The sequence below is a fragment of the Marmota monax genome, unplaced genomic scaffold, assembly GCF_021218885.2.
Source record: "Marmota monax isolate L192 unplaced genomic scaffold, Marmota_monax_Labrador192_F-V1.1 WCK01_AAM20220418_F8-fsc00119, whole genome shotgun sequence".
NCBI classification, from domain to species: Eukaryota; Metazoa; Chordata; class Mammalia; order Rodentia; family Sciuridae; genus Marmota; species Marmota monax.
The window spans coordinates 4,325,456-4,353,312 of record NW_026694771.1 but is presented as its reverse complement, the minus strand read 5'-3'; the positions used below and the strand labels follow the sequence as shown (position 1 = coordinate 4,353,312).

Sequence of the window (27,857 nt, the reverse complement as noted above, 5' to 3'; positions counted from 1 at the left end):
TCATCCCCAACAAACAACATTTATTATGCAAATACTGTTGACTCCAAGAGAAAAAAAGGAGTTAAATGTAATAGTCTTAAATTCAATACTGTACTTTCAGCCAGGAATGGTGGCACATGCCTGTAAGCCCAGACATTTGGGAGTCTGAGACAAGGATCATAAGTTCGAGGACAGTCTCAGAAATTTAGTGAGACCCTGTGTCAAAATAAAAACTAAAAAGGGCTGGGGATGTAGCTTTGGTAAGGCACCCCTGGGATCCATTTCCAGTACCAAAAAAATAATAATAATGGTGATGATGGTGATATACTTTCAAAGTTTTCATGCATTATACTAGCAAATAAAATATAACGAACAAGAAAAAAAACAAAGTGCATATTGATGTCCATAAATTCTGTTATAATTGGAATTCAAATGAAGAGGTAGATAAAAATAAAATTTCTGCCCTAAGTACACAGTTGTTTCAGGAAATCTCATGCTGTCTGTTGCTAACCAAGAAAATCAGTGTCCTCTTCCTATTCTGACCTGTCAACAAAGTGAGCTCTGTGCCCCTGTTGCCCTGATGACAGCAGATGACTCTCAGGCCACACACAAAACCACAGATCCTGACTCAGGTTGTGGATCTTTAGTAGAGACTCACAACGGGGTTTCACATGGACTTGGGCTCCTTTAGGTGACTTAAGGCCAGGAGTTTTCAACAGTGCTATAGCAGAACCAATCTTCTACATGAATGACGATTTCTGTTGAAAGGGAATATATAAGAATTTCATCCATTGTTGTGAGCTAAATTCTGAGCCCAGTTCAATAAAAGCCTAAATCATGGCCATTGTCTTTATTTAAATAGTGTTCAAGTCTTATGCTTCTAAATAAAACCTCAAATTATACATATCTTGCTTAAATTTCTTGACATGCCCCTTATAAAGGAAGCTCTAAGTTTAAAAGATATTTAATTTTTAAAAGAGGAAAATTAGGAGTGGGAAGAAAGAATCTTCACAGAGCTCCAGGAGATGAGGATGGTGACAGATTCCAAAAATTCCGGTTCAAATTCCCAAAAAAGCAGAGAGGGGTGTACATTAGACAGGTTTAGGGTATGACATCCCTAGAAGAGGTGTTTCAGCAGCTTGGAGAATTTCAAGAACAGTAGACTTGTATGTGAGATCTCCAAGGCTAACAATGAAGCAGGAGCCAGAAAAAGCAAAACAGCCCAAGAGCAACTCTCACAAGGTGTAGAGAAGAACCAATTTGTCCTTTGTGTTTTCCTGTCTCTTGAGCTGTTTCTCAGATGTTCCCTCCAGGCAGCCTTCAAAGCATGCATCCTTCATACTCCTTGAGTTCTCCATTCCTTAGTGCCTGGATCATTGTTGTCATAAATATCTAATAAAATGATTCACAGTAAATTTCCATTTGGAGAGAAAATAGCTTCTTTGGGTAGTATTTACATTTTAAAGTTGGGCCTTAGAAGGCAATGCCTAACCCAAGAAAGTCAAAATCTTGGAGAATTTTGAGCAGGTGTGTCAGGCAACAGGAGAGAGAAAGAGCATGTGTTTATCACCAGCAACCATGCTACAGTGATTACCTAGTCATCATGTTTTCTTTTTAAAATTATCTTCTGTCATGTATCCATCAAAATTATTTTGAAATGGTACCTACATTATCCAAAATGTAATTACCTTACCTTATCCCCAAGTCTTCATTTCTTTTCTTTCAACTCACTTCTAATACCAAAACTCTGTACTTGATTGTAAAAATAAGAGCCCAAAGGCAAAAGTGTCCTTAAAAGCAATCAAAGCACTGACTTATATAGGTAGGTCTTCATGGATATTTAAAGATATAAAAATCATCTTCTCCAATTTTATCATTCTTAAGAGTTGAAACCACCAACTCCCCATTTAATTTATCAGTTTGAGGGTATAAACTCCCTTCACAAAGGGTAAGGCCCTCCTTCCGTCTAGGTTAAGATGACTTTCTTTTAAGTAAATGATTTCTGCATGCTAACTCATGCTTTTTTCTCACTTTTCCCTCTTTCCCTTCTCCCACTTACATTTTTCAGGACAAATGTTGGCTTTCACTTCACTGCCAGCCCTTCTCAACCTCAGGTAAGTGAGGGCCCCAAGAGTTATTAAGAGCCCACCTATTGGTATTACCCTCAGAAACCATGGTAACGTAGAATCTGCATGAGATGTGGCTCTTGACCTTTCACAATTTGAGATGTATTTGCAATCCAGATTGTTCCTCCTGTCACTGGGATTTGGGACACAACATTTAATTTTATCCCCTTAGTTGATGTGAAATGGAAGACATGATATTTGTTTCCTGGTGTACCATGGTTTAATCTTCATTGAGCAGATTGTGTGTTTACTATGTCCCAAGTACAATGCAGATTGCATCAAGTGCTGAGAGCACAGGATAAAGAAGAGAGAGATACAAATTCTATCACTGTGGATGTGATACTTGGGATGGGATGGAGGATTAGGGAGTGGAAGGCTCACACCAAATAGATACACAAATAATTAATTCGAGAGTACAACAAAAATAAGCCACATTTTAATTTCTATAATATTATTGCTAGAATATGTAAGTTTCTCCTGGCATAAAAAAAAGAGTAGGAATGCTGACAAAAATGTAACAGGAGAATTAATTATTTTTGGTGTTCTTCATGAAGTCATAATCACAAACAGAATAAATGCAATGAAATGCTGATTACTTCAGGCTGTTTTCTGGTGACATTTCTAGCTATTTTTTTTTGGTTATTTTCTAAAGAGTATCAACAGCAAATTTAAAACAGGTTTATTTATTGTCTTAGTATTTATTATAAAATTTCTGCAGGCTGTAATACAACTTTGGTCCTAAATGCTTTTGCTTTGGATATAGTAAATCTGATATTAAAATATTTTTGAACTGTTGTAAATCTATTACAGTTACTGTTGTGCTGGTAAATATTGAGTAGCTTTTCTCAGAGAAAATGCCTTCATTTATTTTATAACATCTGCCCATTCCTTCAGTGTAAATACCTCTATCATGGCTGATTTCAAGATCATAGAGTTGGGAAGAGATGCATGCAATGAGCTTTCCCAAGTCTGTATGAACTGACTCCTACACATCTTTTAAAAAGTGTGGTGGCACATCCATGTGACCCTGCTGACTGCAGAGACTAAAACAGGATGATCATAAGTTGAAGGCTAGCCTGGGAAACTTAACAGGACCCTATCTCAAAATTAAAAAAAAAAAAAAAAAAACCTTTAAAAGATTTTGGGCTCAGAGGTTAAGTGCTTGCCTAATATGAGCAAGGCTCTGGGTTCAATCCCCAGTACCAGAAAAAAAAAAAAAAAAAAAAAGTTGCCCCTTTCAGTGAAAGTCTCTGTTGTGCTGTGCATATATGCTGCCACCCTGTGGCAGGAGAGGGCCATAGACCATAATCGGTTGCCCTCAACATTTATTGACCATTTAATTAAAAAAAAAAAAAAAAAAGGAATATTACTAGGTACAATGGGGGATACCTAGTAAAAGACAGAACAACTTGCACTATCTACAGGAAGAGTGCAGTCTAATGAGCATGCACAGACTATGACAAATACGATCCATGAATATTGTATACACAATATAATAGAAGAGCTTGTAATCTAATAATCAATGACAATTATATATTATGGCTCCTTTTATTTTTAAAAATATGTAAATGTAAAAACCTAAATACTTTGTATATAAGCCCACAATAGAGTGACAAATACTTAGAACAAACTAATAAAATAAAACATGAAAAGTCTTTGATACCTATAAATGTCTTACTTTACTCTTAACTATTCCCATCTGACCTGTATTTTATTATCCTCTTTGCTTACAGAAGAGATTTTCTAATGCTGTAAACTCATCTAAAGTGAATGTAACTGTACATTCCCAGACAGCCTGTGTCAATCACTGCTTCTCCTCCTATAAGGTAGAAGCAGGTTGCTGAACTGACTGGTTGCAGAAACTAGGTGGCTAGTCAGGACCCACATGGTGATTTTTAGCCTAAATTCCAGCCATTGCTGTGCCTACTTATCATTTGCTTATTCTAGTTGAAATAGATTTTCAGGGCAGGGGTCAAAAACATTTGTTTGGGATTTATGGTAACTTAGAGAAAGCAAGATTGATAATACTTGAACATATCGATACGGTGTCTATAAGTAGCAACTGCTTGCACAAATCATCATGAGAAATATATATGATGCTCAACATTGCCAATAGTAATCATAATAATCCTCTTGAATTACAAAATGCCATTCCCCTGAGCATCAAAAATTCCTTTTGGGAATTCCAGGCTCTCTACCTTTTAAAGAGCCCTGTATTATATGTATTTGAATCAAACTCAAAAATGAAGAGGGTTCTTGGAGGTATTACTGACTGTTCCAAGGTATGAATAAACTTCAAACAGCAGCATTATCTTAATATGATTTTTCCCCATCAGAAACTTTTGGATTATTGAAAAAATTCCATTTTTATTGCTCTGGTTCTCAAAACAAGATTAGTAAAAACGATATTGGAATACAAATTGTGTCATGTTTTGCTTGTCTTTTAAAGTGATGGATTTATTAGAGTCCTAGGATGTGGGGCTCACTTGCATTATTTTCCTCAAAATCTTAATCAGAAGCTTGACATAGTTTCTCATTGACTTCCCAAGCTTATCATTATTGAGCAGATTGTCCCTTTCTTCATCATTAGTGACATGTTTAAAACTTAAGAGTCAATACTTATGGATTAATCTATATATGTAAATAGTATAACTTCTTTCTATTAGAAATGTTTCCCAATTCTGATGATTTTTTAAATGTTTTGATTCTGATGATTTTTTTTTGGCAAGTACCTTTAAATATGCCTGAGATTGCCCAAGATTGTGAACATATTTTAGGAGCTAGATATAGGATCTCATCTTGGAATCTAAATGTCTTCTTAAGATTCTTTGGTGGAAGGTCCAAGGGAAAGATTGGTGTAGTACTAATTCTTGCCTATGAGAAAGTGGTCAAAATGCTTGAAGAACAGGCTTACCTGCTTTTCAAGGTGAGGCTTCATATTTCACATTGGCCACACAGAAATAAATCTTGCCTCATGTTATATCCGCATATTTCTAATTCTAAGGGTTTGTGTGTGTGTTGGGCAGTTACTTCTTAAGTAGCAAATGAACAATTTAATTGAAAAGAAATGGTCACACCATAAAATGAAATGGCATCTTTGGGTGACTTTGTCATATTTCCTGCTAAATCTTTCTAACATCTGGCAGAGCTGTCAGTTGCTCAATATGTATGAGATGAGTGCTATCTGAAATAATAACAATTCATTGAGATTTGCATCTGAACTTTGTACTTGATAGTAGAGAATACAGTCCTATTCGTGTGAAAATAGTTTGAGTCCATCACTGTAAGTATTTATTAATATTAACAAATCATGCCTGTCCTTTTCTTTTTCTCAGTATTTTCTATACAAATTTCCCAAAGATGTGGACTCAGTTATCATTAAAGTGGTATCGGAAATGGCTTATCCATGTTCTGTTGTCTCAGTCCAGAACATCATGGTGAGTCCTGATATTTGTCATCTTTCTAATAGGGAGTATTGTATTATCTAGAATAAATGAAAGAGAAGAGCAAGGACCACAGCATCCTCTTACACTATGTGTCTCCCCCAAATTGATCAATAATAAGAACAGTATCTTATGCACCTAAGTGCATGTTCATGTTTGCAGACATTTTTTAGAGAGATAAAAGACAAAGAATAGTTGGATTCTCACCAAAAGAAAGAAAGTAGAGTTGAAGAGAGGGAAGGAGAGAGGAAGGTAAGAGGTAATATGGATCTTGATAAAGAACAAGGAAGACCAAGTTGTGGGTTCCACAAGAAAATAGAATAGAAACCTACCATTTGTTCTGTTTTAAAATTTTTACTGTAATATTCAATGTTACCAGGTGTTAACAAAAAGAAATGGGGAATATGTTATATACTTTAAGACAATCTTTTCATAGTTATCTTGAGTGTAAAGTGACTTTAACTTGAGAGGCAAAGACACCAGATCTTAGGTGGGCTATTTCATAACTGTGCTGGGGAGAAACCTTTCATGGTTTCTGGCTTAGTAAGGACTCCCCTGATCTGTGATTCAGGTGGAAAAGCCTGGACAGGTTCTACATGTGACATGACATTATGTAACATTAATGATTCTTTCCTTTTAATCCTTATGCACACTGTAGTGCCCAGTGTATGATCTTGACCACAATGTGGAATTTAATGGTGTCTATCAGTCCATGACCAAGAAAGCTGCCATCACACTACAGGTGAGACGTTGCTTCTGTGTCCACTGTTGTCATGACAATGATTAATCAGTAGTCAGTTTACCTACTGGATTTGTGTTTAAAAGAGATGGCTATCCCCTGTATACCTTGGATTTCTTTCCTCTCTGATTGGTTTAAAACTAAGATTGTTATTGGTAAAACCAAAGCTGAGTGATCACAAATGATGCTATTCTTCTAGGTAGGGATTTCTCCCCATCCATGGGGATTCTTGGGAACCCATGGTGCAGTGGGACATATATCTGACACACTGCCTAGAGAAATAAGGACAAAAGAATTCTACTCATTGGAAGTTGCCAATTTTTACAATGAAGTTTATCAGATCCACTTAAAGCAATTAAATATATTCTAATAGTCTGTACCAATAACAGCAAAATATGACTACGACTGGACAAAATGACAGATTCATATGAAGCAATATGAAGTGTTTTGTGCAGCAGTTTACTCCTTTGGTATTTGTAATTAAATTATTATTTCCATGCAAAAAGGTACATACATCATAGCAGCATATTTTCAAAGAAACTCTGTCCTTGCCCTTGGAGTGGTACTGACTTAAAGAACCTGTGACTTGACCTGTTCTCTAGGGAAAGGTGATATTGTTCCTTGAATAATAAGCATAGAATGAAGAGGTATCAGGACTCACAAATTCTATCAGTCTAACTTTAATTTTCAAGGGTCTCAAACTTGATATCCCAAATATCTTCTCTTGTTGTTAGTATTTCTTCCTTAGCATCTCAGCATCACGTGGTCCAAAATTTAAAAATGACAGAAAAATAATAGGGAACTTCAGATTTTACCTCACCCAGAATACTTCATTAATGAAGGGCAAGGCATATCAGTTCATGTCTGCCTTAGATGTATTTGTCAATAAACTTCTTTTGGAGTCCCCTCTTCAGTCTTAGACCATTTTCTCAGTGGGCAAAACATAATACCAGAAATTTGAGGATGATAAAAAATAATTCAGGGTTATAGAACTCTAATATACCTTAAAGGTTATCTTATCAACCATAGTACATTCATAGATGAGGAAACTGGGACACAGAGAAGCTCAAAGAGAAAGTCAAAATCAAGACTCCCAACTTGGGTCCTTCACCTCCCTCACCTGAATTATTTATTTAACTGCTGAGTGTATAACTTTTAGAAAAGTCATTTATCATTAGATTTTAAAACAAAAACTTAATATGCAGATATTAATTATTAAGTGTAGGTTATTGACATTATTTGTATGGTGCCTATCATAGTTCTAAGCACTCATGTGGGCACAAAATAGACTCAAACCATAGTAGTGTATCTGTTTAATTTCTTTGATGCAATAATTATCTTATTGTAGATAATCTGGAATCAATTACAGTTATGTGAGAGTCCTTTCCAAGTGGGTAAAGGGCTGGCGTGAACTCTACTTTTCCTCTTTCTTTGTGTCCCTACCCCCATGGACTTTCTCCCTTCTTCTCACTGTCTTCCTTATGGGCCTATCATAAGGTTGTTATGTCTTACACAGAAGAAGGATTTTCCAGATGAGCAGTTCTTCGTGGTGTTTGTGATAAAACCTGAAGATTACGCGTGTGGAGGATCATTCTTCATCCAGGGTAAGAGATAGTGAGAAATACCTGGAAGGGAATGAAAGGAAGCCACAAGTTTATCTCTAGTTCCCATTACGGGTCCATCAGCAGTGACTTGGCAGGGCAGTCTGAGAGACACTTGAGGAAGAAAATAACAGACTAAAGGTATTATTGATGCTGCAAAATGTCATTTAATACATCCTAACATTTTAAAGTCTTATACTCCCTCAGGCCATGTAAGTAAACTCGCTCCGTTGGCCCTTTACTCAGCAAATATTTCTAATTGTGAAGTAAAGATATTACACAGTGGGTCAAGGTCTATTTCCTGAGTTTCCTAAGATAGAACCCTTATATTTATCAGTAGTAATCATTTCTATAAATACGTACAAGAAAAATTTAGAGTTTACCATTTAGGTTGCCAAAGTTATACCACATAAGATAGTAAGAAAGCTGAGTATGATGGCTTTATCCCAAAGATAAGGGGTTATGTGAGCTCTCAGGCATAGTACAAAGAGTTATGGGTAACTACCCAGTTCTCCCTTGGGAATGGAATAGGCTGTTAATTGACAATATAGATCTCCCATCCCCTGCTGAAGAACAATTTATGACCAACACAGAGAGTATTTACTGTTGAGTATAACATGGTTTATTCAGTGTTTGGGTGAAATTTCTGCTAGCATGCTCTTTAATCTCTTAATTACATAGCTGTGGAGTTTTACCAGTGTCAGTGTTCCTTAGTAAACTATAAGCCGCTCAAGGAAAAAACAACTTTTTACTGGCCAGAAGAAAAATGCAAAATAAAGGAAGACATAGCTTTCTGGTTTTTACAACTGTTTTCTTCAGATCTCTGTGGACATAAAGAGAAGGACCAAATCCTTCTTCACTGAAGGAAGGACTCTGCAGTCTCTTTTGCATCAGTTGGTACAACTAAAATGTATTGAGGCAAAGGCCAAATTGAGACTTTTAACCAAAAGGAATATTAGATAGTTTGAAGATTTGAAAGTTAGATTTTCCTCCTTTTCTTGTTAACATGAAATTCAGCAGCCAGAGTTAATTCTGGACATTTTTGTACAACTACTCAGAAGAGAGGACAAGAATTGCATATCTGATCTATTGCACCTTCTGCTTTGTTTTTGTTGTTGTTTTCGGTCTTTTGTTTTTGTTTTTGTTTGGTTGGTTTGGTTTTTGTTTTGTTTTATCAGAAAATGAGAACCAGACTTGGAATCTACAACGAACAAAGAAACTTAAAGTGACCATCGTTCCTTCCATTAAAGGTCAGTGTTGACTCTGGGATGTGGTGGAGAGACTCCTATGTCAGGACATTTCTCACACATGGTTCAACACTGTCATCCTCCCAGAGAAGATCATCACAGAAAAACTAAAGTCCATTTGCCTTAGAGATAGAAGAGGGAATCAGGACACCTCATTAGAAAGGGAACCCAGTTCTAGAGCTGAATACAGCAGTCCTTCCCAAGTCTTCCCTGAGGAAGCCAGCTGCCTGAGGATAATAAGAAGGGGTGATGTGTGGATGACCTCCTGCACCTTTGCTGCTCTGAATGAAAATTTCTTGGGACTTAAGAAGGGGTATGATGGAGGTGGGCCCATTAAGCTGTCCTGTTCCAGACGTAGTCCTCCTCCTCCTGAGGACAACCTGACCAACGTCATTTCTCTCTTCTCAGAATCTGTTTACGTGAAAGCCAGTCTTTTCAGTGTCTTCATCTTCTTTTCCTTCTACGTGGGATGCCTGCTCATGGTGTTTGTTCATTATGTGAGGTAGGTCCAAAGTTTCAAGGACTGTTCACACCTTTGCCTGTCTCCATGTAATGACAGCAGAGATTTTAGAGCCATATTGACTGGGGTCAAAGCTACCTCAGCCACTGACTGTGACCTTGGGTAGGCTACTTAACATCCTGGGCCTCGGGTTTCTCATGTAAAATAAGATAATAATTTACCTCATAGAATAGTGTAACTAGCAGAGTTCATGTCAGGGTCATGCACATGGTGAGTGCTGATACGGTGTTAGCTATTTTCATAATGAAAACTCAACCGAAAGGCAGCTTATTTTTTTTTTTTATTTTAATATTTATTTTTCAGGTTTTGGTGGACACAACATCTTTATTTTATTTTTATGTGGTGCTGAGGATCGAACCCAGCGCCCCACGCATGCCAGGCAAGCGCGTTACCACTTGAGCCACATCCCCAGCCCAGCTTATTTTTTTAAACTGAAATCCTATAGACTGTAGGAAATGATCAGTTGTCCCTAACATGGAACTAACATGAAACCGCTTTAAACATTCTATCAAAAAGTAAATTTTATACCTAAAATAAATCTTGAGGTACCATAAGTAGCAAGAGTAATATGTTCTGATACCACATTACCAGGTGCTTTTCTACTATTACAGTATCAATTTTCCAGTAAAAATGTTCCTTTGGAGAAAAAGAAGGGAGATAATTGTGCCATAATTTAACCAAAGAAATTTCCCTTCCCAAGCCCTTCATAAAAAAAGCCAATCTTTCTTTCACTCTCAGCAGGACTATCTTGAGAATTCCATTCTTTGTTGTGCTTTCTGGGAAACAAGTACTAAAGAATGGCAGGAGGTTTACAATAAACAAATATTCTCTCTCCCCTTGAATATGTCAAGAAAACAAAGCCAGCATGGAGTTTTAGGACTGTTGAGCAAGATGAATCAGTCTATAGGAAAATCTCTCTGCTATCTCAATGATACAGCTGTCTCAATGATTGAAAACTATCTTTGACTCAACCAAGTCCTTTCTGATCTTTAGGAAGCTTTTGAATTGAGATACTGCCTTCAAAAACCCTGGTACCATTACTAGCCAAATCTGGGAGAATTTAAGCACCAAAATAATTGAAAACAATGAATTACAAATCATTAGGGGAAAAATGGAAAGCCATGAGCCCATATATCATAAATAAAGGAAAGACTTAAATATCTGCGGATATATATCCAATGAATTCAACAACTTCACTAAAACAGATACCCATTAGGGAAAGTTGCCTCTAGCAAATACAGTAAAAGGGAGGGCTTTTGCCTACAGCAGAAGACCAAGAGCTGACTAGTAGATAGGAAGGGGATCCTGGAATTGGAAAAATTATCATTTTGGAAACATCATAGTAAAGACTAGATCAGGTTAGACATTTTCAACAGATGCTAAATTTAGAGGGGAAATCCTATGAGAATCAAGATATTTGTGTGACCTTAACGGATATTCTCACTAATTGCTTTCTAGTTGTAAGGGGAAAAGATAAGAACTATACAGAATTAATCAAACACATTGATTAGAATTAATATCACCAAGGAGAGGGTGGTCCTCTGAACATGACACCCTGAAGAAGACACGACATCACATAGGTGGTGTTTTAGAAAGACATATGTTGAATTTAATCATGTGGAAAAACTAGACACAAAATGTTCATAGAAGACAAAGGATAGGGCTGAGGCTATAGCTCAGTGGCAGAGCGCTTGCCTAGCATGTGTGAGGCACTGGGTTTGATCCTTAGCACCATATACAAATAAAATAAAGGCATTCTGTCCATCTACAACTACAAAAAAATTTTTTTGAAGAAGACAAAGGATATATGAAATTGTTTCATATCAAAGGTGAGTAAAAACATCTGACACCTAAAGATAATACCTGATCTCAGATTGGATCTTGTACTAGAAATTTTGATACTTGTATAATGGTTATGTAAGATAATACCTTTACTCTTTGGAAATATTTAAGGATAAAACTCTACAACATATGCAATTTGTCAAATGGTACAGAAAGAAAATTTAGATAGATACATGAAATACATAGATAGCTAGCTAGCTAGATACACATACAGAGAAAGAACAATAGAAGCAAATGGAGTAATAGGCTAATAATAAGTGAATGTAGGTAATGGGATATGGATGTTTTATATTCTATTCTTAAAATTATTTTCAAATAAAAAGTTAAAAACCAAAACCTCAGGGTAGGGCAAATTTTATACCTGGAAAGTATATATATTAACTGATCATCAGCTTTATTAATTTATCAGATCATAGTCACTAACATTTAACAAGTACCTGTTCTGTGCCAAGCAGTGTGCTGAGCCCTCTAAGTAGTTTTTCTCATCTCATGCTTCCAACAGTATTTACCACTATTATCACCATGTAACAGTTAAGGAAATTGAGGCACAGAGAGATTAAGCAATTTGACCAAAAATTCACAGCCAGTAAATGAAAGAGCTAGGTTTTGAACTCAGGCAGGCCGGTTCCTCTCCTGATATCTTAGGCAGACTGATCAAGATGGGTCTGGAGTGGCCAGGGCATGTGAAGGAAGACAGTCCTGGCGAGGGAGACCTTACCAAAAGCCTAGGCACCCCAGCAAGGATACAATTTTAAAATGGTCCCCAAAGTTTCCAATTTTGCTTCAGATGAGCTCCAATGTTCTGGAGCTCTCTTCTGCCTCTCTTAGACTATCTCCACTTCTGATTTTAAAAAATAGGATTTAGTCTTAGCTAGCATGTATAATCAACACAGAGACAAAAAAAAAATTAAGTAAATAGCCGATTAGAAATCTCTCTAAAGTTGTTATTCAACCAACTGAAGTGAGCACAGATTTCGAAACTTGTAGCTTAAGGCTCTGTTGAAACTTCTACCTGCAAATTATTTTGCTACAGTCAAATGCACAAGCATATATTCTTTCTAAAGATAGACAAACTGAAAATAGAAATCTGGAGACATAAGAACCATGTGGCATTCTAAACAGAGGAATAGACTGGGGGAAATGCTAATGGGAGATCTCTTCCTTCACTGAACTAAGTGAAACAAAGTTTTCTGCAAAACCATTTGAACAACAAGTACATGAAAAAATGCTCAACATCTCTAGCTGTCAGAGAAATGCAAATCAAAACCACCCTAAGATACCATCTCACTCCAGTAAGATTGGCAGCCATTAGGAAGTCAAACAACAACAAGTGCTGGTGAGGATGTGGGGAAAAGGGTACACTTGTACATTGCTGGTGGGACTGCAGATTGGTGCAGCCAATTTGGAAAGCAGTATGGAGATTTCTTGGAAAGCTGGGAATGGAGCCACCATTTGACCCAGCTATTCCCCTTCTTGGTCTATTCCCTAAAGACCTAAAAAGAGCATGCTACAGGGACACTGCTACATCGATGTTCATAGCAGCACAGTTCACAATAGCAAGACTGTGGAACCAACCTAGATGCCCTTCAATAGACGAATGGATAAAAAAAATGTGGCATTTATACACAATGGAGTATTACTCTGCATTAAAAAATGACAAAATCATAGAATTTACAGGGAAATGGATGGCATTAGAGCAGATTATGCTAAGTGAAGCTAGCCAATCCCTAAAAAACAAATGCCAAATGTCTTCTTTGATATAAGGAAAGTAACTAAGAACAGAGTAGGGACGAAGAACAGGAGAAGAAGATTAACATTTAACAGGGATGAGAGGTGGGAGGGAAAGGGAGAGAGAAGGTAAATTGCACGGTAATGGAAGGAGACCCTCAGGGTTATACAGTGGAGGGGGTAGAGAGAGAGGAGGGGAGGGGAGGGGAGAGGTGGGGAGGGGGGAGGGTGGATGATGGGAAAGGCAGGGGAGCACAACAGACACTAGTATGGCAATTTGTAAATCAATGGATGTGTAACTGATGTGAATCTGCAATCTGTGTATGGGGTGAAGGTGGGAGTTCATAACCCACTAGAATCAAAGTGTGGAATATGATATGTCAAGAAATTTGTAATGTTTTGAACAACCCACAATAAAAAATTAAAAAAAAAAAAAAAAAAAAAAAAAAAAAAAAACCATTTGAAACCAATTTTCTCGGCATAATGCCATCTACTTGATGGGTCCCCTAAACTTTAGTATTTATTAGTACAAGTGGAATTTGTGCTATGAGATCATGATGAGAAATATTGACAAGAGTCAGAGCCCTGCCCTCAGGGAGCTAAGATTGTAGTACCTTTATGCTGTATTGGCACGTAAGCACCATTTCCTGCCCATCTTCCAGCCCCAATCCATTCAGCATTCTATAAAGAATGTTCAGGCCTCAGGCCAAGCACTGCATGTGTGTTCTCTTACTTGTTCTTCACAAAACCCTGCCAGATGTTGAGTCCAAACTACCTAATCCTGAGTACTCATCCTTCCCTTTGATTCTTTTATTAGTTATCCATTTCTACAATAATACTTCTTTAAAAAAACAACCACAAAATTCTAGCAGCATATGGCAATGAATATTTGAGTTTGCTCTTAAATCCATGGGTCAGTTGGATGGCTCTGCTAATCTGGCCTGGGTTCAGAGATCTCAGCGGGATGCAGTCATAAAGTGTGATTCACTGGAAGTTCAGCTAGGATCTGGTTCTTATAGACTGTCCTCAGCTGCTCTTGGTCTCTCATCACCCAGCAAGCTAGCCTGGGATTATTATATCAAAGAGAGATAGCAGAAGAGTGCAGTGCCTCCTTAACATGTTGGTTCAGAAGTACTTCCTCCTCATTCCACTGGAAGGGGAATAAGTCATGAAGCCAGCCCAGATTCCAGAAATGAAGATGTAGACACTACCTTTTGATTGACAAAGAACAGCCATTTTTGCAATCAAACTAGACCAGTTCTCATTTGCCATGTTGTGATTTGTTCACTGGATACTGCCTGCCTCCCCCTAGCTTTGTAAATCATTTAACTCTAACAAAGAATCTTATCAGTTCCAAAACCTAGTGCAAATGTGGAATAAAGACCATTAATACAAACACATAGTCTTCTATGCTGGCCAGTTGATATCACTACAATTATTAAAAAGCAATTTCACCAAAGCCTCATTTGCCAGCTAGAACAGTCAGGCCAAATTGTAACCATTTTTCTTAGTGATATGCTTTGTTCAATCAACACATATGTAATTAGCATCTCTTATATTCCAGGCTAGACGTAACAGAACAAAAGAATCTAGATCCTTGCCCAACTACAGCTTACATGAGAGGGAAGAAACATACAAGCAAGTAAGCAATTAAAAAAGTAATAATTCCAGCTAGTGACAGTGGTGCGATAGTGATTGGACTGAGACACCACTTTAGATTTTATTTGGTCAATAGGGAAGACCTCTAAGGGCCAAGGCCTAAATAGTGAAGAGGAGCCAATCATGTAAGGATCTGAGGAGAGTGGCCAATCATGTAAGGATCTGAAGCAGAGAACAAGAGTAAAGGCCCTGAGGCAGGGATGAGTTTTGTGTGGCCTAAGAACAAAAGAGATTTGAGGGGGAAGTTATTCCACCAAACATACTAGGATCAGGGTGTGCAACCTCTATACTTCTCTACAGGAAGTGCATGAGTACTTCTGGATCCTAGAGAGTCTCCCCAGTCCTTCCAACCTCACATCCAAAAAGGTGGCTCATTTTGGGAGACGAAAGCCACTCATATCCTAATTTTTTTTATAAATACTCCCAAATGATAGATCTAGCTTAATAATAGCTTTATTGATATTAAATTGTGTACTATAAAATTCACCCCTTTAAAGTATGCAATTCATATATTTTTGTATATTCATAATTACACAACCATCACCACAATCTAACTTCAGAACATTTTTTTTCATTCCAAAAAAGAAGCTCTGAGTTCAACAAGATTGCAGGGTACAGATTACTATATAAAAATCAGTTGTATTTCTGTATACTAGCAATGAACAACCAAAAAATGCTGTTAAGAAAATAATTCTATTTACAAAAGCACCAAAAATTATAATAATTTAGGAGAAAATTTAACAAATTAAGTATAAGATCTGTACATTGAAAACTATAAAACATTGTTGAAAGAAATGAAATAAATGGAAAGACATCCTGTGTTCATGGATTGGAAGACTGTAATGTTGAGATGGTGTGGTATAAAGAATAAATGGTCCCCAAAGATGTCCATGTCTTAATCTCCAGTGAATTCCTGTGAATCTCTTACTTTACATGCATATGTAATAAAGTTATGGAGATTTTCTTGGATTACCCACGAGAGCCCAGTATAATCACAAAGGCCTTTATGACAGGGTAGCCAGAAGACCAAAGGTGGAAGGAGGAAACGTGAAGGAGGAAGCAGAGGCTGCAGCAATGGAGAAGGGGCCATGAGTCAAGGATTGTAGAACACCTCTAGGTGTTTGAAATGGCAAAGAAATGGACTCCCCTGCAGCCTCCAGAAGGAATCCTGCCCTGCTGACACCTTGATTTTAACCACATAAAACATGTTTTATTGTTTCAACATCCAGAACTGTAAGATAATCAATTTTTATTGTTTAATGCCACTAGATATGTGATAATCAGTTACAGAAGTGGTAGAAAACCAATATACACTGCAATACCTTCCAAACTGATCTACAGATTCAATATGATCTTTATCAAAGCCCCAACTGGCTTATTTACAGAAATTGACAAGTGAATCCTAAAATTCATATAAAAATGCAAGGGTCCTTAGTAGCCAAAATGATCTAGGAAAAAGAACAAAGAGGACTCATATTTCCTGATAACAAAAGTTATTGTGAAGCTATATTAACCAAGACTCTGAGACTGACATAAAGATATATAGACCAATGGAATAAAATTGAGAGTTCAAAAATAAACTCTTATATTTATGGTCAATTTTTGACAAGAATACCAAGATAATTCACTTGGCAAAATATTGTTTTCAACAAATGGTGCCCGGACAACCAGATATCCACATGAAAAAGAATGGCATTGTGCCCCTACCTCAAACCATATACAAAATTAACTCAAAGAGGACCAAGCACCTAAATGTAAGAGCCAAAACTGTAAAACTTCTAGGAAAAAAAAAAACATTGATGTAAATTTTTGTGGCCTGGCATTAGGCAATAGTCTCTTAGACCACGAAAGCACAAGTAATATAAGAAAAAATAAATAAATTGAACTTTATAAAAACAAGAACTTTTATGCTTAAAAAACTATCAAAGGATTGATAATACATCCTACAGAATAGGAAAAAATATTTGCAAACCACATATCTTCTAAGAGTCTAATATCTAGACTATATAAAAAATTCCTACAACTCAATTGTAAAAAGATAATAGGGTAAAGGGAAAAAAATCATCAAAGGATTTAAGTTGGTATTTCTCCAAAGAAGATTTACAAATGGCCAATAATTATATAAAAAGATGCTCAACAACATCATTTCCCATTAGGGAAGTGCAAATCAAAACTACAAAGAGATGTCATACCCAAAAGACTGGCTATAATAAAAATTTTTAATGGAAAAGAAAAGTTGGCAAGGATGTAGAGAAATTGGAACCCTCATCCATGCAAAAGAGTTCTTACTACATAGCCTTTATGGCAAACAGTTTGGGAAAAGAGTTAAATACAGAGTTACCTCATACACAGCTATTCACTCCTAGGTATACTCTCAAACAAACTGAAAACATATCCACAGAAAAATGGTGTACAGCAATGTTTGTAGCAGTGTTATTCACATTAGCTAGCAGGTGGAAACAACAAAAACATCCATCTAGTGAAAATAAATAAATGAAATGTAGTATGCTGCCACTTACACAGCTAAACCCTAAAGATCGGCAAGAGGTGATAGGGGACTAAGAAAGACACAAGAGGACTGGGGATATAGCTCAGTTGGTAGAGTGTTTGCCTCGCATGCACAAGGCCATGGGCTCAATCCCCAGCATTGAAAACACACACACACACACACACACACACAAACATGTACAAAGAGAAAGCTGGGACCAGGTGGAACACTGACCTCTGATGGAGGAACAGTGTCCCAGAGCTAGCACAGCACATTTTTTTATATAGGTTTTACCGTTAAAAGGTTATTTGTGGGAAAGTTTCTGCAAAGCAGGCAGGCTTGCAAACCACAGCACTTGCAAGATATTGTGGTTATCTTGTTATGCTCAGAACTCTGTTCTGGGCAGCTGGTATCTGAACTCAGGGTCAAGACTATAATTCCATGTCTTTACACAGGACTTCCTCAGGGCATCATCATAGCTCCTGGGCAATCTTGTCCTACACCTTTGCACAGAAAGTTCACAGAACAAAGCGTAGCCACAGCTCTAAGGCAGTCAAAGACCATGGTCTAAAACCACTGCTCTTCAGAGTAGTATATACACACAATGAATATTATTCAGCCATAAAAGACTGAATGAATACTGACTGATGGATGCTATAACATGGATAAGCCTTGGCAAACATTATGCTAAGTGAAAGAAGTAGTCAAAATAGTTCATATGCAGTATGATTTCATTTATACAAAAGGTCCATAATAGGCAAATTTATAGAAACAGAAAGTATATTAGTGATTGCCATGGACTGGAAAGGAGGGAAGGAGGAGTTACTGCTGATGGGAACAGGCTTTCTTTGGGGGGTGATGAAAATGTTCTGCAATCAGATAATGGTGATAGTTGTACAACTTTGTGAGCATATTAAAACTCATTGAATAGGTGTGCTTTATAGGGTGAATTTTACAATATGTGAATTATATCTGAAAAATAATAAATTATTGAGCTATTAAATGAATGGTACATGTACCTGGGAATGGAATCGCTGGTTCATATGGTAACTCTAACTTCTCAAGAGATGTGAAATTGTTTTCCAAAGTTACAGTACCATTTTACATTCCTATTGGTGATGTATCAGGGTTCCAATTTCCCTATATCCAAAGGTCCATTTTTTAAAAAATGTTTTTTAGTTGTTAATGTACTTTTATTTTATTTATACATGGTACTGAGAATCAAACCCAGTGCTTCACACGTGCTAGGCAAGCACTCTACCACTGAACTATAACCCCAGCCCCCAAAGACCTATTTTAAAGAGATCCTATCAGACAAATCTGCAATAGATTGCGTGGCAAACAAATGTAAAATGCTGAAGTTTTCACTGTCTTAGAAGCATATATGTGCTTGTTTGCAGGTTTCAGAGAAAATCCATTGATGGAAGCTTTGGTTCCAATGATGGTAAGAAAAAAAATCCCTAGTTTTAATTCAGAATGATGTTGAATAGCGTGATAACATCCTTTTTGTGCTATGTTAGACTCTCTGCCTTTTGTAATTTACAAACCCTCCCTTGATTCCTATCCCACATAGTCTAATCTTTAGTCTTTCTGCAGAAGCAGAGCCAGTGAGAATTGATTTTGTAGCTGATAATTATTGAGACATGGAGCTCACACTAAAAACCTTAACTTGGAGGGTCACTTGTATTCAGAGACCTTCTGTCAGCCCTCATCTTTTAAAAGCATTTCTTCTTTTCCTAGAAATAATTGTTCATATCTATCTTGTCCCAAAACTGATTTGGGAACAACAGTAAGAATTTATTGTGTCAACTCTAATAAAGAGTTTACATTTCCTAGATTGAGGTAGAAGCTTTTTTGTTTGTTTACTAGGTTTCTAGAAAACCAAAATGTTTGAGATTAGTCAAGTATAATAAGGAATATGATAAGTGGGGGTAATCCAGAGTGATTAAATATGGAACCATCATTATCTGCCCTTTCCTCCAATCTAAGAATTTGAACAAAGGAATTCAGTTGCCTGATCATCTTATCAAAAGTTTAAAAAGTTTAAAAGTATTCATTTTTGAAAAGCCTAAATCAGGATAAGTTACTCAGTGCTGATAAAGTATTTGGTACTGAGTAAGAATCTGAAAGAAGAGATGATGAAGTGGGAAGCGAACTTTTAAGTCACAGATAGTAGATGTTTTGTTCTGTATCTGCCCCACTTAATGAGTCCACAGGAATCTTAGAAAGATACAAATTCGCCCTGCAACCACCCAGCAGGACCATTTCTCCCTCTGCTGGAAGGCTTGCTTTTCTTTTTAATCTTCATCTTCCTTAAAGTCAGCATGTCTATTTTTCCAGCCTTGCAGGCACTTTGTTTTACTGAACAACTGCCAATATAAAAGACTGTGCAGAAGAAGACCTACTCTCATAGCTCTAAATGCCAAGTGCTGTTTTCTCTTTTATTTACAAAATGTTTCAGTAAATTTATCTTCCTCTGAATCTTATCTTTTTCTTATAATGATAGGTTTTGCTATTAGTTTAGGTCTAATCAAACTTGGGACTAAGTCCAGTTGGATGGATTTCATTGGGAATGGATGGCATTTTTTATTGTACAAGTGCCGTTTTTTTTTTTTTGTTTTTTCATTGTGATAATAATTAAAGGAATTCATGTTCCAGTTTCTTGAACAATAAAGCATAAATAAGCAGTGTTGATATTTGAACCAGATCATTGTCCAAGATCAAGAAGGCTCTAAAAATTAGCTAAGAGGTACAGACAACCTTCAGAGGACAAGCAGAAATAAATGAGTGACCAAAAATAATGAAGCTACATCATTAAGATCTACCTGACTGCAAAGAACAAAAACTGTAACCACAACAAAATAATGCCTCAAACACACTAAAACAATTTGAGGTTCCTTTACCTGGAAGGTGAGCAGAGCCATGGGGTTCAGGATTGAAGGAGTCCAGTGGCTTTGGTCCACTTCCCTGTCATTCCCTCAACTCTGTTTGGCTCCAAGGACTGGTGGGGAAGAAGCGTCTAGGCTCACACCCCTACCTGCCAACTGAAGAGGGAGGGCATTTTTCCGAAGTCCCTCCCCAGCAACTTTCTCATGTTTCACTGGTCTTCAGGGAAACATACTGTTAAACTAGTCACTGCAAGGAAAAGGTCTACGTACACATCATGCAGACTCACTTTTAGAATTAGAAGGAGATCCTCTAAGACTAGGGTTTTTCAAAATCAACATCATTGACATGATGAGCCAGATAAGCCTTTGTCATTGGGGTTCTTCTATACATGGTAGGATGTTTAACAGCATCCTTCAGCCTTCCTGTTAGATTCCAGAGTACATTTCCTCCTTTTTACAACTGAAAATGTCTCCAGATCCTACCAAATATTCTCTTGAGACAACAGTGACCCCCTTCTCCTGCTTGAGAATCCCTAACCTAACACATCTGCTGCCAGGCACAGGTGAGAATGCTTGGATGAAATGCCAGCTTGAGGCATAGAGAATAGGAGCCTTTGTAATATAGGGAAGCTTTTGGAAAATTGGCACCACCTCCAGTGTCCCATGACCACTTGCAAGCCAAGACCAATTTGTTTAAATCAAGAGCAGGAAAAGACAAGCTCTTCTGGAGGGAAGAGCCAGTGACTGGGTCAGAGCTTGAGAAGTCAGCCAGGAGAGAGAGTCAAAGGCAAGTCAGGAAGATCAGAAAGTTAATGTGAGACAGCCGTGGGAGGGACCTTTGGAGAAGCACAAGGAAACAGAAATGTCTTTCTCTCCTGAGGTCAGGATCAGTGTGACATAGGGCACAGAAGTTCTCTGCAGCTCAGAGCTACAGGAAATGTTCTGAGGGCTGGAGGCCAGAGAAAATGCTAGGAGAGCTTCTGAAAGGGGAACTGGGATGGTATCACACAGAGATTCAAGACTCACAGGCATCCCACACCTCCGTGGAGCTAAACATCAAGAGAACTTTAGTATAATGCTTCCGCCCTAGGTTTGATTGAGGCGAAGGAAATGCAGCCAGGTGCTATATAAGCTGCCAAATGGCAGTGGCTCTGTCTTGTTAGGTAATGATAGAAGGGCTGCATCCGAAAATCTGCTGGCTACTCTGAATTTGTAGTTTAACTAAGTTTTATTTGAAAAATACAAAATGTTGGCTCCAACTCTACTAAACAAGCAAATGGATTTCTTTCATACTTCATGGAATGAAGAAGATGAGACTCCGGAACCTGGGTGGGGTGGAAACAGCTGGTAAAGAGCCGACCGGGAAGAGACTTTTTTGTCATGGTCGGAATAGCTGGACAGTGGATTCTTGAGTCCTCACTTCATAAAGGAAAGGGCTTTGTGTTTTTGATCTGAGGGACACTGGGTAAGGCTCTGTGCTTTGAAGCATTTCCTCCACTGGCTCTATCAGTGGAGAAACCTCAAATTTCAAATACTTACTAAAGAGCCTCTATAGAAACTCAGTTGCCAACGGAGAAGAGAGAGAATGAAGCCTTCCTTGCAGGACTCCTTATGGTTGAGCCATGAACCACAGGGGCAATGTTAAGTGGAGGTTACTTTCTCAAGTGAGAGAGATGACAAGCCCAACAAGATAGTAGATTTAAGAAGCAGTGGTCAACTGTTAGTCCATTTTCTGTCTGTATGAACAAGCTGTGTCACTAACGTAGACCAAACACGTTTGTCTCTTTCCACAATGAATAACAATAAATTATGCCCCTTGTGGCGGTTCTCCAAATACTCACAGTCACCTGATAGTCATAAGCCAGGAAAATACAAATTCTACTATTCCAATCTTAATTTCTAATATCCACAACACTCACGTCACACATCATACTTCACACAATGATATGTAAAAGGTCACAGAAAGAGTTAAGAAAGGATTCAGGCAGCCACAGGGTTACAGGATGCTGAGCCAAGAACACAAGCAGAGAGAGAGATGAATGCAGAGTCAAAGACTCACTAGAGGTAGTTAGATAAGTTTAAGAACCAAAGAATTTGTTCAGGGTGCAGAGCTGTCAAAACACAGGAACTTATTCTAGGCCAAGGTCCAGATGGGCAGCAGTTTCACAATATCAGCTTGAGATGTCAGCTTGCAGTGGGCCATGCATGATCATCCCGGGCAATAGAAATGGCCATTTGTTAAATCCCAAAGACAGAGATTCAGAGGTCTGTCACTGTGGCGATTTTCCTGGGCAAGGCTTATGATGAGTGACCGACCAGGTGATGGGATCAGGATGCTGCCATATACACTCTTGAGGGGGCTCTTCACATATGGGTCTCCAAATATGAGTTTGATATGCCCATGCATCCATATATGCTTCTGATTATTTTCATAAGTTCAAAGGTGGTCATTTTTTTATTGCCGTGATTAATTTATTTATCAGTTTGTGTCTCATGGTTGTGCCAGGCAGATAGTGGTTGTTTACTTGTACAAACAAGGTATGGAATCATTCCACCTTAGCACTTAAACTCAACATGGAGTAACTCAAGTTTAAGCACAGCCTGAAAATTGTTGTTCTGTAATCATGGAGCAACTCAGAGCAGAGCAAAGCCTGCTCTCCACAGGGTCACTATTACAGAATATCTGAGGCTAAAAATTTGTAAACAAAAGAGGTTATTTAACTCATGGTTTTAGAGGCTGAAAGTATAAGATCAAGCAGCCCCATATGTTCAGCCCCTGGTGAGGGCCCCCTTGGCTGCACCACAGCTTGACAGAGGAAGTAGATAGACCATGTGCAAAAGGAGTCACATGACAACACAGGAACCTGAAGAGATTCGAAGCCCAGGCTTGTTCTTTTATTTGCTCTCTTGGGAACTAACTAGGGTCCTGTAAGAACTTTATTAATCCCCTGATCCAATTACCTTGCACAAGGGCCCATCTCTCAACATTGCCACACTGGGGACCAGACTTCTAATACATAAACCTTGAAGGATACACTGAAGCCATATTCAAACCATGGCACTGACCAAACTGTGTCTTCAATAGAGTCATTATTTCATAAGCTACTTATCAAAGAGCAGGGTCCGATGGGGATAAGACAAAGAGCATTTTGAGTTTGGGGAACTCAAGGAACAAAACCATCATCAGCCTGCCTGGAAATGGGTTTCAAATTCTAGTCCTGATCTCTACTCTTTTTCAAAATTTCTTTGACTCCCCCCCCATTTTTTCCTCTATGGAAGTTTTAATTTTATATCTCTCTGTAAAGATTAATGGTTCTCTTCAAGTCTTCTTCAACTTTTGAAACAAAACATGAGACTAGTTGGAGTAGTAGCCTATTGGTATAAAGATAACATTTCCTGATGGCTAGTTCACATCATTTCTGACTCTCTTCAGTTTCCAATCTCATGACTCTTCACAGAAGAAAGGGGCAGGACAACTATAAATATGAAGTCCCTGAAAGACCCAAACATGCCCAACTGGAAATGAATTTCTTCTTTTCACATAGGGCATTTAGGATAAAAAGGAGACAGATGGCAAGAGGCTCATGCTCAGAGAAAAAATATACCCAAACAAGTGTCTTCATTAAGATGTGTTCATTCACAATCTTATGTCTGCTATTCCCATCCAGAACATTTTGATCTGTCCTGTAAACTGTTATCTTGTGTTTAATTCTGCTTTTTAAATGCTGTACAGTTTAAAATATAAATATGACCATGATTACACTTTGAAGTTTAGAAGGATATGCTTTGACTTTTTGCATTCTTAAAAGGCCTTAGACATAAGGAAAATTAACAGAATTTTGTTATTCACCTTGGTTGATCTCATATTTAAAATTGTGCATGGATAAACCCATAGAGTCACTCATTTTTATATCTGGCAGTTGTACTGTACACAACAACCTTGGTGTTCCTATCCATGACAGAAGCCATGATATTGCAGTTGCCTCCAAGTGAACAGGGCCAGCAACTAAACCAAAATCAGAGCGTGCTCAATTAGGAGCCAGTGCAGAGCACAGACATCAGTGGTTCATCCAAGTCTGTAAAGACCTATACAGCTGACTTTTTCATTTTAATGTAGTTGTTACCTGACAAAACTGGTGATCCTTATTTGTTCCCTTGCTTTGATTTTAGTTTTTGGCTTTTCTTTCTTTTTTAAAAATATTTTTTAGTTGTAGATGGACACACAATATCTTTATTTATTTTTATGTAGTGCTGAGGATCAAGCCCAGTGCCTCACACATGTGAGGCAAATATAACCCAGCCCTGTTTCTTTTTTGATTACACATCCCAGAACAGGTTGAAACCTTCCCAGGAACATTTCAACCTCCTACCACAGAAGAACTTAGGCATTTTTCTGTGCACACTTCCACTTGTTCCATATCCCACTAACACTGAAAGTCTAACGGTTTCCCATGTCATTCTTTATGTACTATTTGCACAAGTAATAACTTTTCAAAATTATCTTTTAAACAAAATATATAGGTTAATGGTTAAAAACAGGAAGCTTAAACTTTAAAGGCTAATATAAAAATACTGAGGGAAATGTAAAAGACTACAACATCATCTAAGCATGAGACCACAGCAGGGGTTTATCTTTAGACTCTGGCAATAAACTAGACAGAAAAAAAAGGAGCACTGTGGCCTTACCCTACAGGGAATCATTGACAAGACACACCAGCCAATCTAAACAGCAAAAGTTGTTCTTACTTTTTAAAAAATAGGAGTTTATTAAAGTGGAGATACAAAGGAACCACAGCCTCCTTAAAACATATTCTCAGACACTATGTGAAAGTAACATGTTTGTTGCCAGTTATTCATAGTTTGAAGGAAAATATCTGTACTTTTTCAATTAAGAGCCTAAGTTTTGGGATATATATATATATATATATATATATATATATATATATATATATATATATATATATACGATGAGATATTATTCACCTTTTAAAAGGAGATACTACCATTTTTTACATGATTCTGTGGATGAACCAAGAGGATCTTCTGCTAAATTATATAATCTAGACACAAAGAAAACACTGTATGATTTTACTTATATGTGAAATCTAGAACAGACAACACATTGAATAAGACATAGAAACAGTGAGTAGACTTGCAGACTTGTATTTATGTAGGACGAATGAGTCTAATGTACAGGAGGACTCTAGTTAATAGTATTGTATCTTATATTAAAACTTTTTTCTAAGAGGGTGGTTTTTAGGTGCTCTTACAATAAAAAAGAAGTAACTATGAAAGGTGGTGGATATGTTAATTTGCTTTCCTATAGTAACCATTTCACTATGCATATTTCTATCAAAATAAGTTAAACATCTTAAATATATACAATAAAAATGAACCTCAAAAAAAAAGAAGATAAAGCCTGGGGTTGTGACTCAGTGGTAGCGCACTTGCCTGGCACGTGTGTGGCACTGAGTTCGAAACTTAGTACCACATATAAATAAATAAAGGTCTATCAACAATTAAAAAAATTTAAATTAAAAGGAAGGTAAATTTTAACACTTTAGCACTCACCATCCTCTGTCTAAGTGACCGGGCAAACTGTTCCTTCTGTACCTCCATTTTATCATCTTTAAAATGATGATAATAAGAGTACCTACATCTATAGGTTATTGAAAAGTCAAAGGACTAAATTCTTGGGGAGAACTTAAAAGAGTGTCTAGTACATTAAGTTTCCAATAAACAGCATCCAGTAGAAGTAGTAGCAGCAATAATAGCAATAAAAGCATTAGGAGCTACAGCAGTACTAGGGGGTGGTAATTGTGGTGGTACTTGTCAATAGTAGCAGTAGCAGAAGCACAACAAAGCTCTGTGCTATAACTATGGCCAAATCTGCCCTCCATCAAAAAAAGGAAGACAAATTGCACAGAGCATCTTCACTTAACATTTATTGTGCTCAAAAGATTTGCTCCCTCATACTTAAGAGACTGAAGGTAAACTACTTTTGTTTGTTTGCCTCAAACTTGGGTGAAAAGCATTGGTGGTATTGATGCTGTGTTGCATATGCATGGGTTAGCCCAAGGAAGGTCAAGAACTTTCTTTCTCTAAATAATAAACATATCAAGCTTACTAAGAACGCCAGGGAACATGCACTCTAAGGGTCAAAGTCTACATTCTGCGAGCTCTGGGAACAACCTTGCCTGCCAAGAACACTTGCATTAGCAAAAAGCCTTGCAATTCAGCCAGCTCTTAGCTAAGACACCAAAGGAAAACGGGTCTCCAACTACATTAGATTTGTTTCTCATCACCTAGCTAAAAGTGTGGAACCTTAACATTGAATTATTTTTCTTCCTGGAGGAAACAAACGGGTACACAAAGAGTTAAAAAAAATCAAACCTACAAAGTGGGTATTGAATATTTTTACGACCCACCAAAGGAAATGAAATTTGAAAGTTGGATGAAGAAAGTTGACTGACAACTAGGAAATATTTGAGGCTTTAGGTTCTTTTACATGTGTTGTGCATTGTACCTTTCTTGGAAGTTATAATAAATTAAATTTTCATTGAAGACACAGAAATGTATTTATAGTAAGGATATTTTAGAATATTCTCTACTAAGTTTCTTCACTTAAAACATATATCCTGGAAGAAATGTAAGATGCTGACCAGTGGGCTGGGGGTTCTACTCACTAGTAGAGCATTTGCATAGCATGTGCAAGACCCTGGGTTTAATCTCCAGCACTGGAGAGAGAGAAAAAGAGAGACAGAGACATAGACAAACTGGTTAATTGATTCACAGACTCTCTTTATCTGTCATGTGACACCAGCAATTTCACCTCTCAGAAAGGAATTTGTTGACATCCCCATCAGCCTGACATTATCCAGATCCCTGGCAGAGTTCAGAAGGCAGTGAAGATATGTTTTCATGAAATTCCATAGGTGATGCGGCTCTTGCAAACATTGTGGCACTAAGTCAGATTCCGAGATCCTGCCTGGATGCCTGCTAGTTCATAGATCTCATCCTCTCGGTTCAGTTTGGTTTAATTCTCAGAAAGGCATAAACTTAAAGGGATAGCATCTTGCCTAATAGCCATTAAGAAGAAGTCTGGGAAATATTTTTCTCTGGTGCTTATGATGGGGTGGCTCCAGAAAAATCCCTAGATTCTCAGAGCAATGAGTTCACTCTCCCTGACTCTAGGAGTCTTTATTTCACTGGAAACTTTTGAGGAGCATTATCTGAGTCTATTTTTCTCTTACTATCAAAACCAGTTGACTACAAACACACCTATTTTGCCTCCAGTCTATTCCTCAAAGAACTAGAAAAGTCAAAGGACTAAATTCTTGGGGAGAACTTAAAAAAGTTTCTAGTACAGTAAGTTTCCAGTAAACAGCAGCCAGTAGAAGTATAGACACACTGCCACAGTCTCCATGTCCTGAGTTCATGTTGTCAGCACTTACTGCTGCAGTGAGTGCAGTAACTTCCATCTTACCTGGATTTCCTGACTATAGTTAGGGAACTGCTAAATGGTATAACAATGAACCTCCAAACTACTATGACTTAACAGTACTAGTTTATCTCTGGTATTTCTGTTCGGTGGTAG

The 27,857-nt window shown here is 37.5% G+C and overlaps 1 protein-coding gene across 2 annotated transcripts in view; it reads left to right on the top strand.

The window, feature by feature from the left end:
* The window catches only part of Sidt1 (SID1 transmembrane family member 1), an 83,749-nt gene that overhangs the window by 30,836 nt on the left and 25,056 nt on the right, over nucleotides 1–27,857 (top strand). The window contains exons 4-10 of one of the 2 annotated variants that reach the window (XM_046425163.2): nucleotides 2,048–2,093; nucleotides 5,441–5,542; nucleotides 6,207–6,290; nucleotides 7,804–7,891; nucleotides 9,067–9,138; nucleotides 9,544–9,637; nucleotides 18,773–18,816. In XM_046425163.2, coding sequence (XP_046281119.1) covers nucleotides 2,048–2,093; nucleotides 5,441–5,542; nucleotides 6,207–6,290; nucleotides 7,804–7,891; nucleotides 9,067–9,138; nucleotides 9,544–9,637; nucleotides 18,773–18,816 — 530 coding nt within the window. Of the gene's footprint in view, nucleotides 1–2,047; nucleotides 2,094–5,440; nucleotides 5,543–6,206; nucleotides 6,291–7,803; nucleotides 7,892–9,066; nucleotides 9,139–9,543; nucleotides 9,638–13,711; nucleotides 14,868–18,772; nucleotides 18,817–27,857 lie in introns of those variants that run through there. The other variant, XM_058572866.1, reaches the window with a different exon arrangement.